This window comes from Pinus tabuliformis, chromosome 9 (genome assembly GCF_031772625.1).
Source record: "Pinus tabuliformis cultivar Carrire ecotype Pingquan chromosome 9, CPIR1, whole genome shotgun sequence".
NCBI classification, from domain to species: domain Eukaryota; kingdom Viridiplantae; phylum Streptophyta; class Pinopsida; order Pinales; family Pinaceae; genus Pinus; species Pinus tabuliformis.
This window is the reverse complement of record NC_142307.1, coordinates 241,070,701-241,089,212: the sequence shown is the minus strand read 5'-3', so window position 1 is coordinate 241,089,212 and position 18,512 is coordinate 241,070,701. Positions and strand designations below refer to the sequence as shown.

General features: G+C 39.3%; 3 protein-coding genes across 4 annotated transcripts in view; 2 read left to right on the top strand and 1 right to left on the bottom strand.

The window, feature by feature from the left end:
- Positions 1-18,512, bottom strand: part of LOC149148080 (uncharacterized) — a 170,793-nt gene that overhangs the window by 91,172 nt on the left and 61,109 nt on the right. The window lies entirely within an intron of this gene.
- LOC149148081 (protein MITOFERRINLIKE 1, chloroplastic-like) overlaps positions 1-18,512 on the top strand; it is a 101,090-nt gene that overhangs the window by 24,817 nt on the left and 57,761 nt on the right. The window lies entirely within an intron of this gene.
- Positions 8,822-10,789, top strand: LOC149148082 (uncharacterized). The gene is made up of 2 exons (XM_089439042.1): positions 8,822-10,363; positions 10,487-10,789. Exons 1-2 carry the CDS (start codon positions 8,822-8,824, stop codon positions 10,679-10,681), a joined length of 1,737 nt encoding a protein of 578 aa, XP_089295168.1. The 3' UTR covers positions 10,682-10,789.

Sequence of the window (18,512 nt, the reverse complement as noted above, 5' to 3'; positions counted from 1 at the left end):
ATTCCAGCTTGAAATTGTTCCTTGTTTAGCTATCTTGCTCTATAATCCTTCTTTGCCAAAGAAAACACACCCAGCAGCCCATAGTCCTTGACTCTATGCCCAATGGTCTGAACTTCTTACACTTTCCATGCCAACTCTGTTTGAATACATCACCCATCCCACCAAACTTAAAACAAACTCATGCATATCATAACTAGCCTAAAATCACCCCAAAACAAAGCTAAATTTTAAAGAGAGAGCCCTCTCTGATTGCAGGTAGGCTAGGACCTGCAATCCAAAGATTGGTTTGTGGTTACCTCGGCCGTATCCCTTAAGGAGCCAAGGGACAACCTGAGTGATAACATCATTGGCGACTCCACTGGGGAAAATCTCAGAAAATTCCAAAAAACAAGCCAGAAGCTAGCTCCAAAGAAGAAAACTCGCAATACCAGGTCAAATCCAGACGCAAATCCCCCAACAATTTTTGATAGTCCCAATTTAATTCCAAAGACCTCTAGGAAACAAGAGCAAAAAGAGGATTTTGCTGATTCAAGCTCTGAAACAGTTCAGCAAAGCTATATTCCAACCCCTGCTAAAGTTTCACTCCATCCTCTCATTGTTCCAACTTCCCCTAGTTCATCATCCACTTCCCAAAACACCTCTTCTACACCTTCATCCACTACACTTACTCCTATTATTTCCTTTTCCATCCCAGCTGTTCCATTTCTTCCTGTTGTTCCATTAGTCCTTGTAAATATGGCGAATCGTTATGCACCTTTACAGTTACCTGCAAATCCAAGGGCTATGCTTCAGGATTATCAAACCAAAATCACATGTTTTGATGGTACTGGTTCTTGCACAGCCCTGCAACATACCAAGAAAATGCAGGACTATTTTGAGAATTATGAAATAGATGATGGTTTAAGAATGAAGATTTTTGTTCAAAGTTTGACTGGAGATGTAAGGCTTTGGTTTAGAGCTCTTCCGTAGCTGACCCAGAGGCTCTTTATCAAACATTTCTTAACAGATGGGAGAAGAAGAAAGATCCACTGCACATTCTATCTGAGTATGACACTATCAAAAGAGGCCCACAAGAAACTGTCTTAGACTATTGTGCTAGGTTCAACAATGTTTACAGTGCTATTCCACAAAACCTTAGACCTCCACCTGATCTAGCTTTATACAAATTCCCTGATGGATTTGATTCTGACATGGCATATCAGTTGAGGGAAAGAGCCCCTAAAACCTTAGCAGAGATGCAGAATATAGCTGTTAGTGTGGAAGCAAACCTGATTGCCAAACGAAATAGAGCAAGAGCTGAGAGAATAACTACTTTTAAAGATGAACCTTCAGTTTTTGAGCAAAAACTTGATACAATAATGAAAGGTATGGACAGTATTGGACAGAGTGAGAACCATTGAAAGAAAATCATCATGGGAAGGACAACCAAGCAATCCTATCAAAAACACAAACTTTAGGAAAAACCAAAACTCAAATGTTGGAAGGGCTAGTCCCGACCATGATATAAGACCTCCTTTTCATGAAAACTATGCTGAAGCATCCACATCTAGTGATCCAACCGAGGACTCTCATATCAACTTAATGGGTTTGAAGAGTGAACAACAAGTTTTTCTAACCCAAGAAGACCAAGATGATTATGATATCAATCAATTCCAAACCAAGTCTGGAGAATCATTTGACTTTAGAGAAGGTTATGATGCAACAGTATATGAGGTTCACAAGCAGTACAAATTAAGGACCAGAACCATAGATGTGCTTGAAACCATCAAACCAAAGGATGTTAAACAGCCTAAGAAAATAAAAGACAAGGTTATTTTCACAGAACCCTCTGAAAAAACAGTCTCAAATCCAAAAGAAGTAACTGTAGAGGATGTAACAGATGTACAGGCCTTTAAAAAACAGCCATTTGTATTCCCTTCCTCCAAAGAGAATTCAAACAGCACTCCTCAAAATACTTCTGAAACAAAAATACCTCAAGATAACACTGAAAACCAAGAGAAAATTGCTGAAAGTGCAATTGAAAAAGAAAAATCTGCTAATCACAACACAAAGACTCAAGTGGAGAAACCCTTCAATTTAGAAGCAGAAATTGGTAAATTAAAGATATCTATTCCTCTCTTTGAGCTTGTCAAACATGATGTATACAGACAGCAAATCAAAAGATCGCTGCAAATGCCAGAGAATAGGGATGATGTTAATGTTTTAGATGATCAACCCGAGTTGCTTTTTGGTCCTGAAGTCGATTGTAAATCAGCAAATGGAGCTGTTCTACCCTTCTATGTCAGCTTACATATCCATGATAAAGTGTTGCACAATGCAATGTTTGATTCAGGTGCTTCACATAACCTAATGCCCAAAGCTGTAATGGAGAAGCTAAACCTAGATGTCACTAGACCATACAAAGATTTGTTCTCATTTGATTCTAGTCAAGTCAAGTGTTTAGGCTTAATCAAAGACCTTTGTGTTTCTTTAATCCAATACCTCAACAAAACAATCTTAATGGACATCGTGGTAGCTGATATTCCACCCAAATATGGTATGCTCTTATCTAGATCTTGGGGAGCCAAACTCCAAGGATCTTTGCAATTAGACATGTCCTATGCCACTATTTCAGTCTTTGGGCAACCAAAGAGATTGTATAGGGAAACATTAATGAAATATGTGGTAAGTAGTGAGGAAAAGCCCCAAAACTTTCCTATCTATTCAATCCATTCTGATATGGATTCTTTTATCTTGTTTAATGATGATAGTTGCCCTCCGACTGATCATAAACCTTTGGCTTTAGAGCTAGAAATCTGCACAAATGAAGAATCGGTTGCCCATAGGCAAGAAACTGTTGAAATAATTGATGCAACCAGCAAACAAGACACACTACCTGAAACAGAAAATTCAAATCTGCCCACTCCAAAAATGATTACAACTCCCAATACTGACCACAAGCATGAAATCCTATGGTATTTAAAGTTTGATGGCTCGGTAAACAAACTAGGAGCAGGGGCAGGAGTATGGATTCACAACAAGCAAAACAACCATGCAGAGGGTCATGCTTATAGATTAAATTTCAGATGTACTAACAATATGGAAGAGTATGAAGCCCTCCTTTCAGGCCTTAAACTGATCAAAGCTCTAGGAGCTACAAAAATTTCAATTCTAAGAGACTCTGACCTGATTATACAGCAAATGAAAGGCAATTTTGTCACTAATGATAATAGGTTGAGAGCCTATAGAAGTGTAGCCATGGAAATACTCAATACCTTCACAGAATCCCAACTTACCAAAATATCAAGAAGCCATAACTTACATGCACACAGCCTAGCAACTTTTGCCAGCACATGCAAGCTGCCATTTGAGCCCAATCACCATTTCACAGCTGAAATCAAACACAGGCCTGCAGTCCCAAACAATGTCAAAGACTGGCAAGTCTTTGAAAATGATGCACAAATCAACAATTTCCTCACTTTACAGCAAGAATTTTCAAGTTTAAACATTGATGCCATGGATGACCCACAACAGCAAATGAACCAAAATGAGCAGACTATAACAGCTAAAGCAGCAAATCAAATGTTGCGCCCAACCATTTTTTATGACAAGAATATAGAAGAGCTGAAACAAATGAATTTGGATGAAATAGCTGAGGCAGAGACTGAAATTATTCAATTGAAAGATAACTTTCTGCCCACGGGCCTGACTCCCTTAGAAGATATTTTTGATTCAAACAATGTCCCCAAAAAGCCAAAGATGCAACCCTTAAACACTGCTATTGAAGACTGCAATATTGGGACAACAGAAAGCCCCAAAATGATAAAACCGTCCAAGTCTTTGCCTGCTGATCAAAAGCCAAAATATGTTGACTTGTTTAAAGAGTTCCAAGATGTTTTTGCCTGGAGTTATGAGGACCTTAAGTCCTATGATACTTCAGTCATTCAACATACCATTCCTTTGAAACCAAATCAAAAGCCTTTCAAACAGAAATTAAGGAGAATCAATCCTGTGCTTCTCCCCTTGATTGAGAAAGAAGTAAAGAGAATGTTTGAAGCTGGAATTATAGCACCAATCAAATTTTCAGAATGGGTATCCAACTTAGAGCCCACAAGGAAGAAAACAGGTGAGATTAGATTGTGTGTTGACTTAAGAAATTTGAACCAAGCCTCTCTCAAAGACCACTACCCTTTACCCAAGATGGACCATATTTTACAAAGGGTTGTGGGGCCTTCTATGATTTCATTGCTTGATGGTTTTTCAGGATTTAATCAGATACTAGTTCACCCGGATGATCAGGATAAAACAACATTCACAACACCGTGGGGAACCTTCAAATATGTAAAAATGCCTTTCGGACTCAAAAATGCAGGGGCCACTTTTCAAAGAGCAATGGACTTTGCCTTTGCCAAAGAAATCCATGATTTCTTAGTAGTCTACCTTGATGATCTTACCCCATTTTCAAAATCAGACCAAGAACATCTAAAACATCTAAGGCAAGTATTCTTAACTTGCAGAAAATATGGCATATCTTTAAACCCCAAGAAATCGTTGTTTGGTCTAGAGGAAGGCAAACTTCTAGGTCATATTATTTCAAAAGAGGGCATTAGGATAGACCCAGACCGAATTCAAGCCATTCTTCAAGTCCCTTATCCAAGAAACATCAAAGAACCGCAAGCTTTTCTAGGAAAGATCAATTTCCTAAGAAGATTTATCCCAAACTTGGCCGAGCTGATAAGATTGTTAAACAACATGCTCAAGAAAGATTCCAAAATAAAATGGTCTTTAAAAGCCAAACAAGCCTTTGAGGGCATCAAGATAGCCTTGACCCAAACACCAATCCTCACTAGCCACAAATTCGACAGAGATTTCATCATTTTTTCCTTTGCTTCTCAACACACCATTGCTGTTGTCCTATTACAGAAAGATGACCAGGGATGTGAAAAGCCCATTGCTTTCTTCAGCAGAGCCCTTAGAGATGCGCCCTTGAAGTATCAAATCATCGAAAAGCAGGCCTATGCCCTTATTAAGGCCATCAAAGATTTCAGAGTTTATATCTTATACTCCCATGTCATTGCATATGTTCCAAATGCAGTGGTTAAAGATATTTTAACTCAAGAAGGAATTGAGGGTAAAAGAGGCAAATGGATTGCCAATATCCTTGAATATGACATTGAGATAAAGCCCACTAAACTGATAAAAGGACAAGGTTTAGCCAAACTGAGGTCCGAAACCAATTTTCAAGCCCTAAACATAAATGAACTGGACAACGAATAGGGGCTGGCGACTCCACAGATCAGTCAAGCCTTCTTGCAATCACCTTGGTATGCTGATATTTGTTTTATATTGTTAAACCTGCATGCTCCTCCAGGGTTGTCCAGAACCAAAAAGAGATTTTTAAAGATGAAAGCATCAAAGTTTTGTGTCTTAAATAGTGCCCTATTTTGGAAAAATCATGAAGGAATTTTGCTAAATTGTCTAACTTTGAATGAAACTCACAATGTTATTGAAGAGTTTCATGCAGGGGACTGTGGAGGGCACTTATATTGGAAATCTACAACTGATAAGATACTAAGGGTTGGTTACTATTGGCCCTCCCTGTTTGCTGATGTGAAAAAATTTGTAGTGTCTTGCCATAAGTGCCAGATCTTTGAAGGCAAAAGAAAGTTGTTGCCCTTACCCCTTAAACCCATTTAAAATGAGAAACTACTTCAGCAGTGGGGTTTAGACTTCATTGGTGAAATCCACCCATCCTCTTCTGGCCAGCATAAATGGATTTTAACAGCCACAGATTATTTTACCATGTGGATTGAGGCCATCCCTTGTAGGCAAGCCAATGACTCAACCATCATCCAATTCCTAGAATCCAACATTCTGTCCAGATTTGGCTGTCCCGAAAAAATCATCACAGACAACGCTGCTGCCTTTAAATCCAAGAAAATGGTCAGTTTTTGCCACAAATACCATATTACCTTAGGCCACTCCACAGCCTATTACCCTCAAGGCAATGGCCTAGCCGAGTCATCCAATAAAAGCCTCATCAACATCATCAAGAAAGTTTTGGAGGAGAATAAAAAGAACTGGCACAAGAAGCTTGTGAATGCCCTATGGGCAAATAGATTGACAACCAAGAGATCCATTGGGACCAACCCATATGAGTTAGTCTATGGCATGGAGGCAAAGTTCCCTTCATCTTTGGGAATCCCTGTTATCAAATTACTGCAAGAGATACAAGCTGAGCCTAATGATATCCAAAGGAGGATAAATCAAACCATTCACTTGCAACAGGCAAGGGAGGAAGTGTATTAAAGAGCTCAAGTTTTACAAGAAAAGCTGAAGAAAATGTTTGATAAAAGGACAAAGGCCGAAGATTTCTACATAGGCAACAAAGTGCTAAGATGGGACTCAAGGAGAGAGGACAAAGGAAAGCATGGCAAGTTTGATTTCCTTTGGAAAGGCCCCTTCATTATTCATGCTGTGCAAGGCAACAATACATATTTCCTCAAAAGTTTGGATGGCAGCACAGCTGAAGAAGGCCCTGTCAATGGCCGAATGCTCAAACACTATCATGACCCCTTTTGATGTACATAATGCAGCTGTATATTATTTTTGTACATTATTATTTGTATGTTCAGCGTTTTTATTTTTCAGCAGTCCAAAGAGGGACCAGCGTATCAAAGTTTTGAAGGAAGGATAAAAGGAAATGCAACATTCAGATCTCTGTTTTTGAAATAATTTCAAAGAAGTGCTGCAAGCAGGTTGCAAAAGAGTCAGATCATATAGCAGCCAGCAAATGAGAGTTTTAGTTTACAGCAATAATTGAAGATCAAGGCATTCTGACCTGCTGTTCTTGGCTTTTCATCTAGAAAAGTCATCCCCAAATGGAGCCACTGTTAGCCTCCTATTGCAATAGGTTTTCATATTTCATGATTGATAATGGAAATGCCAAATATGTTATCTTTTTCATGCTGCAAAGGTTCCATATTTCCAAGAAAACTCAGAAAAATTAAAAAATGTAAAGAGGGTATGCCCTAAAAGAAAAATCAAAGGGCAAAAAGAAGAATTGGCCAAAGAGAAAAATAAATGAAATGAACCCCAAACAAAGGCCAGGAAAGTGTGCAAGCTCAAATGCCACTACTATGTTCCATTTTTGATGAATTATTCCATTTTTTAAGAATTTCATAGTTAAGGGAAGGCCAAACAGCTTAATCATGGCTTCCCTAGGTTTAAATTGCTTGTTCTAGAAGATAGAGAATAAAAATATGTCCAAACTATTTAATCTTGGCAGATTGTTAGATAGGTAGAGAAGCAAGGGTGCTCAACAGCTTAATCTGAGCCCCTGGAAAAAATAAGGGTAGATTTAGATAGGAGGATAGCCAAAAGAAAAGATGAAAAGATGGGTTTGCTAGTTCAAGTGCACCCAAACAAAAAGAAGACAAAATGCTAGGTAAGTAGGCTGGGTCAGGGTTGCAGGAATCGCCCCCCCCCCCACCGGATCCAAACCCGGAACCGCGGATCGGAGCGAACCGTCCCGGAATCCACCCTGGAAGCGCGGATCGGATTTGGCGGTTGCGCGGATCCGTTAAAAAAAACGATTCCTGCCTTTTTGGGTTGCGGCCGCCCGGAACCGCGGATCGGAGGGCGGTTCGGGCACGGGGTGGCGCCACGCTTCCGGCCCGGAACCGCACGCCACCCGCACGCCACCCAGGCGCTTCCGGAAGCAACCCCGCGGCCAGCGGATTTTTAATTTATTTTTTTTAAATTTGTTTTAACATGTGACTTAACTAGCATGAGGGGGTGGGTTAGGTTAGTTTAGGGTGAGTCTAGGGTGACTTTAGAAAAGAATAAAGCCCCCATTCTCTTCTCATTTTCTCACTTTGAGTTTATGAGAGTTGGAGAAGAGAAGAGAGGAGAGGAGAAGAGAAGAGAGGAAAGGAGAGGAGAAGAGAGGAGAGCTTGGAGGAGTGAAGAAGGAGGAGCTAGGAGAAGGAGGAGGAGCTAGGAGAAGGAGCTTGGAGGACTTCATCTACAAGAGCTAAAGAGGTAAGTTCAAACCCCAAACTCCCTTGTTTTTTTGAAAAAAAAATTGTATTTTTCTCCTCCCTCTCCTACTCTTTCCCATTGTTTCTACTTGCTCCTTTATTTACAGGTTGTCCACCACCTATATCCATATTCCAAGATGGTGTTCTTTTGGCTTCTATGTATCATTCCACTCTTGGTTTTAATGATGGCAAGGGTGAGGAATAGAGGGGAAGAGGAAGGGGATGAACTTGGTCCTAATAGTAGTGACCCAATGTATGATGAGGAGGAAGGGTTTGAAGAGGAAGGGGATGAACTTGAAGAGGACACTGAAGCACAAGATGGGAAAGGTACATCAAATCCCTTGTGGAACTATGTGACCAAACTTGAAGGGGGAAAGGGTGGTGGATCTTACAAATGGATGTGCCCTCATGATTGTCATGGAGGAAAACCATATACGGGTTCATATACCCGTCTGAGGAGGCATCTTTGTGGGGTGCTAGAGAGTGATGAAAAAAAGGGTTCTGTGGGGGTAGCCATTTGCCCAAAAATTTCAAGTGAACAAAGACAAAAATACATCAAAATAGAGATGGCTGCACAACAAAAAAACAAGAAACAAAAAACTCATTCAGAATCAAGTGCAAACTCTAAATTTGGTAGTTGCCCATCTCCTCATGGTACTTCTGCAACCTCTGGAGGTAGAAAAACAATAGGGGATTTCCTTAATGTTTCTGGGAGGGATGATGTGGATGGAAAGGTAGTCCGTTTTCTTTGTGCTTGCGGTGTACCATTCAATGTGCTTCGCTCTCCCTATTGGCATGACATGGTAAAGGCCATCAATGAAGCCCCAAAAGGGTACAAGGCCCCCAACTATGAGAAAGCTAGAACAGTGTTATTAGAAAGAGAAAAAGCTAAGGTTCAAAGAGCTTTGACACGTTTTACACATGAGTGGGTGGATTATGGGGTATCCATTGTATCAGATGGGTGGACAAATATTAGAAACCAACATTTGATAAATGTTCTTGGTGTTTCTTCTAAGGGTGCAGTATTTATTGCATGTCATGACTCCTCCTCCATCAGTGCAACTGCACAAAACATTGCAGATCTCCTATTGAAATCAATCAAAGATGTTGGTCCGAATAATGTGGTTCAAGTGATCACAGATAATGCAGCAAATTGTAAGGCAGCAGGAAAAATTATTGAGCGTACTCATCCACACATCTTTTGGTCTGGGTGCCTGGTTCACACATTGAACCTTTTGATGCATGATATTGTGAAACACAAAGAATGTGGGTGGATTGCTGAGGTTTACAGGAAAGGGAAGCAGCTCATTAAATTCATCACAGGGCATACAAGGGTAAACTACTTCTATGGCACTTACTCCAAGTTGCAATTGCTTAAAATTGCAAAGACAAGATTTGCTAGTTATTACCTCACCTTTAGGCGGCTAGTGAAGGTGAGACAAGCTTTAACTAATCTGGTGTGTGCTGAAACATGGGATGAAATTAACCAGTGTACAGATGGTGCTACTGCTAATGTAGTCAAGGACACTGTTCTTGACACTTACTTTTGGTCACAGGTTAAATATGTTTTGCAATTCACCAAACCAATTTATTACATGATCAAGTTTGCAGATTCAGATCGACCAGTAATTGGGGAGGTGTATGAGCAAATGGATAGCATGTTGGGGCAGATTAAAGACATTGTTGAGCCTAGAGATACCACCTTGTACAATTATATTCGTGAAGAGGTGGAAAAGCGATGGGATATGCTAAATGTTCCATTGCATGCATTAGCATATGTTTTGACACCTAGGTACTATCATCCATCATGGCTTTCAAAACCAGCACCTGGGGGGGGAAGCAGGAAAAAACCACACCAAGATAAAGAGGTTCACGAAAAATATATGGCTGCATTGAGTAGATTAATCCCTGATAATGAGGAGGCTGCATTGGTACGGAGACAGGTGAGCAACTATACGCTCAACACTGGTCCATTTGGGAGCATGCATTCAATTGAAGATCGAGAGCATTTTTCTGCTCTTGAGTGGTGGAACATGCATGGAGGGCCTACTCCACTTCTACAGAGTTTGGCATTGCGGGTGCTATCACAGGTGGTAAACACTTCTTCTGCAGAGAGGTGTTGGAGCTCTTATTCTTTCATCCACAGTGTTAAAAGGAACAGGTTGAGTTTAGACCGGGCAGAGAGCTTGGTTTATGTTCATTACAACTTGCGATTGTTGTCCCATTACTGTGAAGATGCAAAGTCTAATAAAGACTTGTTGACTTGGGACAAGCATCCAGAGGAGCCCAATTTGGAGGATGGAGTGTTGCAACTAGAGCAATTAGAGGATGCTCTTATCCAGGTATGTCCATTGTGGTATGAATTTTCCAATTTTCCCTTATAAAGCATTTCTCTAATTCATGTTTTTAATTTTTTTGTTAACTAGTGTTTTTTTTTTTTGCATGAATTTTTTGAGCGATTCTAGGATGATGATGACCGTGTTGATATGCCACCACCCCCACCCCCATCTGGTCCTAGGTTCCATGGTTCAACACCAACAGCAGGGGGTTCTTCTTCATCAGTTCCAGTGCCACGACTTACACAGGGACCATTTTCTTCATTGCCACCACGTGGAGGCACGCCATCACGTTCTATTCGTGGTGGAAGGAGGAGAGATTAGTAGATATATTCACAATCTACTTCTTTTTGTCATAGTCTATAGATTACTCATTAGACTTGTAGACTTGTGAATTTGAATTTTGAACCTTTTTGGCTTGGCGGTGACCAAGTGACATATTTTGTAAACATTATTATTTGAATTTTGGACATGACAAATGTTGACAGTTGCTCACTTGCTAGATAAATCATAATATGCTCTATGTTTTATGTTTTATAATATGCTTAAATGTTTTATGTTTTATAATATGCTTAAAAATTTGATGTATGTTTGTAATAGCTAGAATATAGATGATTGTTGTACATACTAGTAACTACAATGGAATCATGGATGCCATATCTATCTTGATTTATGCAAAAATATGCATGTTTTCATGTCTTCTACAATTAATTTGGTATTTGGGATGTTTGTTTTGAGTATAAATGCAAAAAAATATATAAAAATATATATATATATAGCAGACGCTTCCGCGGACGCTTCGCTCCCTAGATTTTTGGAAAATGACGCTTCCGCGCTTCGCGCTTCCGCTTCGCTCCCGCTTCGTGCAACATTGGGCTGGGTAGGCAGTTTTGAGGTTGCAGAATGAAGACTTGTGATAAATTTTGTGTTTCAAAGTGTTAAATCTACTTCAAATCACAAGTGCAAGGCAATTTTCCCTTGGAGCAGCTCAAGCGAGGCATGACTAACTTCCCCTTCTTCCTTTTCCCCAAATCATGCACTAGTTTCCCCTAAAAAGATGTTAAGATCAGCTTGATATCTTTAAAAATCATCCTATTCCATAAACATTTGCCTAAGTAAAGATCTGCTTTACTTAGGAGTGCTCATATTTCCTCTATAAAATCCTATTTCCCCTTTAAAGCCTAAGATTCCTATCCTTAGCGCTTTCTGATCAAAATTCACATTAACTTCTAACTTACTATGTAAATCCCTATCTATTTCCCCTTCCCCTACTAAAAATATGTTAAATATCCCCCTTATATACATATCCCCTCCCTCTGGTCGAAATATAACCATAAATATTGCCTTGGGAATTACTAAGTTTATTTGAAACTTAGTAAGAACCCTCATTTTGCTCATTTAACCCCTTCCAATGCATAAAACCCCTTATTACTTCATAAAAACCCTTTTCCAATGCTTTGGACTTCTTCCATTACATAAAATCCCTCCTCCGATGCATTAAACCCCTTCTAAAGTATGAAAACCCTTCTCCGATTCATATAACCCTCCTCCGATTGCATTAAACCCCCCTTCGACGCGATATCGCTGTCGGAGGTAGCAGTCAAGTGTTGTATGCCCCCATATATATGCCCACAGTTCATTCATCATGCTCCAATGCGATATCGCTATCGCATCTGAAGCGATATCGCTATCGGGAAACCTTTCTATCGCATTATCCCTTTTTCCCATATATATATCTGCTTTATCATTTTACTGCAAACCTTAAGTTTTACCGCAAAACTTAAGTTTACCGCGATTCTCCGTTTTTATTACAAAATACATGTTTTATTGCCTCGCAAGCCTTCATCGCTATATTGCTTATCGTTGTCGCAATTATATAAAAGGCCGCACCCCATGCCCTCCGCCGACGCGATATTGCGATCGCGTGCCAGCCGTCCGATCTACCCCCCTCATCAACAGCCTAGATCTTATCGCATCGCCCCTTATCGCAAATCGCCCATCGCTTATATATAAAGTCTCCACCCCTGATATGCGATCGACGATGCGATATCGGCGATCGCTATATCGCAAGCCATATATATATAATAGTCCCCGCCCCCGGGTCCCCGCCGATAGCGATATTGCGATTTGATCGCAACCGTTGGATCTGCCCGCGCTAGATCCAACAGCCCTAATATTTTCTCTGCTACAGTGTCGTTCCCTCTTGTTTTTTCATTAAAATTCCTTTATAAAGTAGTTTTTTGCCTTATAAAGACAGAAAGGCTATTTCTTCATGATTTTTGTTCGGCGCCCGCACGCGCTCCATCTTCAAAGGGAAACATGTCATTCTTCATCCATTTTTGATCGCTCCAGCCCAAATTAGCTCCGAACAGCGAGCACGTCCCCAGCACAAGCTACCAGTCCTCAAAATCCTCCGCCATTTTTCAGTATTTCTCCTGTTTTGACAGTATTTTGATCGGCTAGGCGCCGAAACACCTCTAAAGCACGCAAAAAGCCACAGAAAGCGCAGCAGCAGTCAAATCTCGCCATAAAGTGGCATGGAAGGGTGATTTTGCAGCGAAAAGTGTATCAGCAGTGGAGAAAAGGCTCCGATTAAGTATTAAAGAGTATCAGAGTAGCGGCAAAGAGTATGAGTTAGAGATTTGCAGTAAAAGACTTAAAGCCGAGGCAGATAAGCAATAAAGGGCCTCCATCCAAGTCAAAGAAGCAGTAAAAGCCCATTTAAGGCTCACCAGATCAGAGTTAATGCGCATAAGGCCACCTAAGGGCAGCGCTGCATAAACCAAAGCACAGTAATGGCCAAATGAACAGCACAGAGCTCAAAGGACACCTCAAAGCCCCATTTTTGATGCTGCTGCCTCCAGCGCAGCTTAGATAAATATTTTTGCATTTATTTCAGCAAAAATTAGGTTAAACGCAGTTAGTTCCCCAGATCTGCTATCAGATCTGTTTTTGTAGATATTTTGCTTATATATACCATCCTGAGCTATGTAATAAGGGTTGGTTGTTCGTTGATAAACTCATTCTAGACTTGCGCTGTATATTTTGAGAACTTTTATGAACAAAGATTGCTGGAATGCTTTGCTTTTGAACTGTCTGGTGTGGATTTGATGGCTGAAGAGCTTATTACAGAATTCTAGTGCTACTTCATGGAACAATAAGTCTTTCTTACCTATTTTCAGTTTCTATGTTTGTAATATCATCTATGTGTCATGATCTAGGTTGCAGGAAGAAAGAATAGTTCAGAGGTTACTTAGTTGTACTCTGTTCTCAATTTCTGTGATTTATCTATGTTTTCCTTTGAATTAGTCCTGAATATGAATACTTCTCTGCTCATATTTGCACTAGTTCCTTCATATATGAATGTTGTTTAGGAATCCTTGATTGCTCCTATATAATGTTCACTCACCTTCCCTCTGTTAGCATAATGAGAGCTACTTAGTTGCTTTTCATTCCCTAACTACCATTTCACCCTTATTCCAACTTGAAATTGTTCCTTGTTTAGCTATCTTGCTCTGTAATCCTTCTTTGCCAAAGAAAACACACGCAGCAGCCCATAATCCTTGACTCCATGCCCAATGGTCTGAACTTCTTACACTTTGCATGCCAACTCTGTTTGAATACATCACCCATCCCACCAAACTTAAAACAAACTCATGCATATCATAACTAGCCTAAAATCACCCCAAAACAAAGCTAAATTTTAAAAAGAGAGCCCTTTTTTATTGCAGGTAGGCTAGGACCTGCAATCCAAAGTTTGGTTTGTGGTTACCTCGGCTGTATCCCTTAAGGAGCCAAGGGACAACCTAAGTGATAACAATATGATACATTCTCAATCACTTTTTCTTCTTCATAGTTCAACAAAGTAGAGCAGAGCAGTGCATTGATGGCATAGATAGTACAAACTGGCATATGGATTAGCAGATGAAATTCTCCCTAGTTGAGAGGCAGTGTTAAAATTGGCAACTAGGCCCAAAATTCACATTGATTATCTTATTTATGACAGTTGATATTTTTCTTGGATTCCTCTCTTCGAGAGGTGTAGGATTGATCTAAAGATCATCTGAATTTGACATGTATAAATCAAGTTATGAATTTATTTTGATTATGGACAAATTGTCCAAGGTCGGCCAGCAGATTTTTGTAGGCTCAGAAGCCCAACAGTCACGTATATTCATCCTCAACGTTTGCTATACATTCATGATGCCTGAGCCTCATTTAGACACACTCATCCTCTCACATCTCTCCCTCTCCTCATTTGATTGGGTACACATTTCTGGGCAGTCTTCTCTCTCACACGTGCGAAGGAAAGGACAAAATTATGTTTGCTACGTTGACCAGCATTGACCGAGTTGTTGGGAAGCTGTTTGATTGCGTTGACTTGTTTTGACTTCGGTTTGGGTGAGGAATCTCTTTCCTAGCAGGCCGCAGATCTGGGCACAAAAAGTGAGGCAACTTGACCTCTGCTTTGACTGGCGTTGACTGTACTAAGGCTGGCAGCAGGGTTGACTTTTGTTGACCAGTTATGACTGGACTTTTTCGGACTGTTTTGGCTGATTAGACTTGCTGTTTGAGGCCGAAGTTGACTGGGTTTGATGGAGTTGAATTGAGGAAGAAATCTGCGTTGTTGACCAACATTGACTTTTCTGATTAGGGCTATTTTGTTGCTATCATAAATTATCAGAATTTGTAAATTGTACTCTCTCTCTCTGCTGTACTATTGAAGACTATAAGAAGAATTGATCAGGGGTTTCCCTACATTGGGGTTTGTCCCTGGCTGGTGGCACATCTTGTGTCCTCTTGTCTTGGCTTGTCTTCTACTGTTTATGTTTATGTTCTATCTGCATTTTACTATCATGTTGATGTGATTGCTAAACTGGATATTGATATTGGGCTAATAAAGAAATTGAAGTAAAATTGCTCTAAAGCATAGAACATACTATTGTTGCCTAAAATTAACACAGAGGGTCCCAAAAATCCTCGTTTGCCTAGAAAACTGCTAGGAATCTCGCAATTGTTTTATCTTCCACTGATTGTCTCTACTTCTAATCAAAACTTGCATTCTTGCCTAGGTAGACTCTGGGTCTGCCGCAGATGAGTTTTCACAAACAATCCAAGACTCGTTTGTTCAAATTGTTCTTATCTCAGACAATCACATCAGTGTCAGGATGCTCTGCCACGGTCCACAAAACTACTTTGCTGCTCCCTAATCCTATGCCGCAAAATGAGATTTAGCTACCTTTCTAGGTGGGATTCCAGTGTCAAACAAGGATCAAGAACCAATGGAATTTCGTTGCATTTTCCAGATAATATTCCTGTGCTCAGAATCGAGAGACAAAGGATAGAAAATTGTCAACTAGGGTGGAATCTTTCACCACCAGAAGTGACAAAGAAGAAATGGGTATTAAAACCCTCAGAGCCTCAGGCTCAAAAACACAAAGAGATAATCCAATCAATGATACCCCAAAATGAATTCAACCCTCTTATATTTATAGATTTCCTAGAAGGGTCTCTTCTTCTTAATTGATTGAGTAAACTTTACCTCAAACCCCAATTTTGGGTTTCTTTGCCCAACTGCCCCAAAACTCACCTAAACATTGTGGGTACTTTGGCTTTTTCTCCCTTTTTTGGAGGACTATAGCCTATGGGGATCAATAGGCTATTTCGTCCCATAGGCAATTAATTTCCTGGGAACATTACAGTCCCCACTTCCTGACGTTGCTTGTGCTCGAGCACAGGCAAGTTACACCGTTCTCCAACAATTTGTTTTACTCAACCAATCCCTACTACACTCTACAGGTGGGATAAAATCTTCTATGGCAGCTAGGTGCTCAATTCCTTCCTCATTAAGGTTTTGCATCATCAGGCTTGTCTACAATGTCAAACAAATCTATGTTACTGGATCCGTCAGGCCTAATCGTTGGATCCCCAGATCGGATTCGGATCTGGATCCGCAGAGATCCGCCCAACTTCTAAGGGTAGAAAACCGTCAACGTCAATGCACAAATCTGTGGTAAACACTAGCACAAAATTCCAAAAATGGAAATCCAACTGTCCATTCGCTTGTCAATGAACGAATCAACATCCGCTATAATAATGAATCAGCGTCTGGGAATATAATGAATCAGGGTCAATGAATTAATGAATCAACGTCTACCAAAATAATCTAGGGAGTTGGCCGCCACAATTTATTATTTTTATGACCATATAAGCTTTAAATTATAAACTTTAAAGCAGTTATGTGAACATTATAATCTACCCATTTTTATTTGGATATTTTAAAGTTTAAAAATTAACTAATCTAGGGAGTTGGCCGCCGTAATTTATTATTTTTATGACCATATTATAAGCTTTAAATCAGTGACGTGAACATTATAATCTACTCATTTTCTTTGGATATTTTAAAGTTTAAAAAGTAACTTTTTATTTTAATCAATTTTAAAGTTTCTTTTCAAGTTTAAAAAGTAAGTTTTCTAGAATGATTTGTTTAATATAAATATTTTAACTAATAATTAATGTTTAAATATTTATAAATGATACATTAATTGTAAGATAATTAAATTAATAATAATTTTTAAAGTATTACATTGAAGTTATATATTTAAAAACTCACATATGGTTTTCATTTTCATATAAATCTAATTAATATTTATAAATGATATATTAAGTCTGGAATTATTTATATAATATTTATTTATTGGATGTAAAAATTAGATATTAAAAAATTAGCATATGTTTTTATTTTTATATTTATATAAATTTAAATTTTAAAAATTTTAAAATATTTTATATTTGCATGTACTTGTCGTTTCCTTACCGTTTCCGGATCCTGGTTTTTCAAAAAAATGGCAGATCCGTATCCAAATTCGGATCCTGGTAACTTAGAAACAAATGATCAAGAGCACATGAATTTGAAATCAATTTTTCTTTTAATTTCCTGTTGGCTGGCTCACTATTTTGATGTTCATCTCTATCCTCTAATGCATCACTCCCAGCATGCTGCATATCCATAATCTCTGAATCACCATCTTTGAAGACATCCACTACTGTATAATTTGTTCCTAGTATTTTCTCTTCTGTTCTAGTTTTAAGTGGTTGTCGAAAGTTTTCCTTACTGTCCTGGTAAGCAGTTAATGTATCAGATCCAACAACAGCCTTTAGGATAGAATGAACCTGTTTCCTATTTCACACATCGCTGACCCATAGATTCAGCTTAGCAAGTAAACCAGTTGGAGCAGCGACACTTGAAAACTTGGACACTTGTTCTTTCTTGTCACCTTCCTTTTTCTGTTTTAAGGGCTCATGTTTAATCTTCTTAACTTGGATGGGAAATCTTCTAGCACCTTTCTGTCCTCGTGGTAACAGTAGTGTGCCTTAAAGGCATAGAAATATCAGAAAAATGCATGTAGTTCTTTGCAGTGCCTATTTGATTAACAAGGTCCTTTTTACCTGCATTTTTATGGCCCAAATAATCATCTGGAATCAACAAATCAATATTAAGACAACAGATTGATGCCTCGCTTTCAGGTCGAGACTGATCAAGGTCTTGCTTCTCAATTTCTTCATTCTTGTCTAGATATGTAACAATATTGTCAGGTTCCAAAACTTGAGATACTGCTCATATGTCATCTGTTTCATCTTGTTTTAGTAGAAGGTTTTCCACAGAGGGCATCTCAACAGCCTCAAGTACAGTCTCAACTACATAATGTTTTATATCAACTTCTTTGAGGTTTTCCACAGAGGGCATCTCAACAGCCTCAAGTACATACTACAGTCTCAACTACAGAAAGTTTTATATCAACTTCTTTGTGGTGTGGGATTTTCTCAAACACTGGAAACTCATCCACTGCAGAAACATCTTCATTATTAACTTTAGCATTATTGTGATCCCCTGGCAAATCTTCTACAATTTCCGTGGGAAGCCCAAGGGTAAGATTGGCACCAATTTTTGGTGAAGATTGTTTCACAATTCCACAAGATGTGGAATAATCTGTAGAAGAGCAACAATTGTCAGTACCAATGTATGGTGCATGTCCTTTACTATCATTTTTTGAACTGTCAATCTGGGGATGAGAGTGATTCAATTTGATAGCAGACTGGCAAGGATTTTCATCTAAGCCTAAATTTAGAAAAACAGCTGCCCCCAAAATGGACA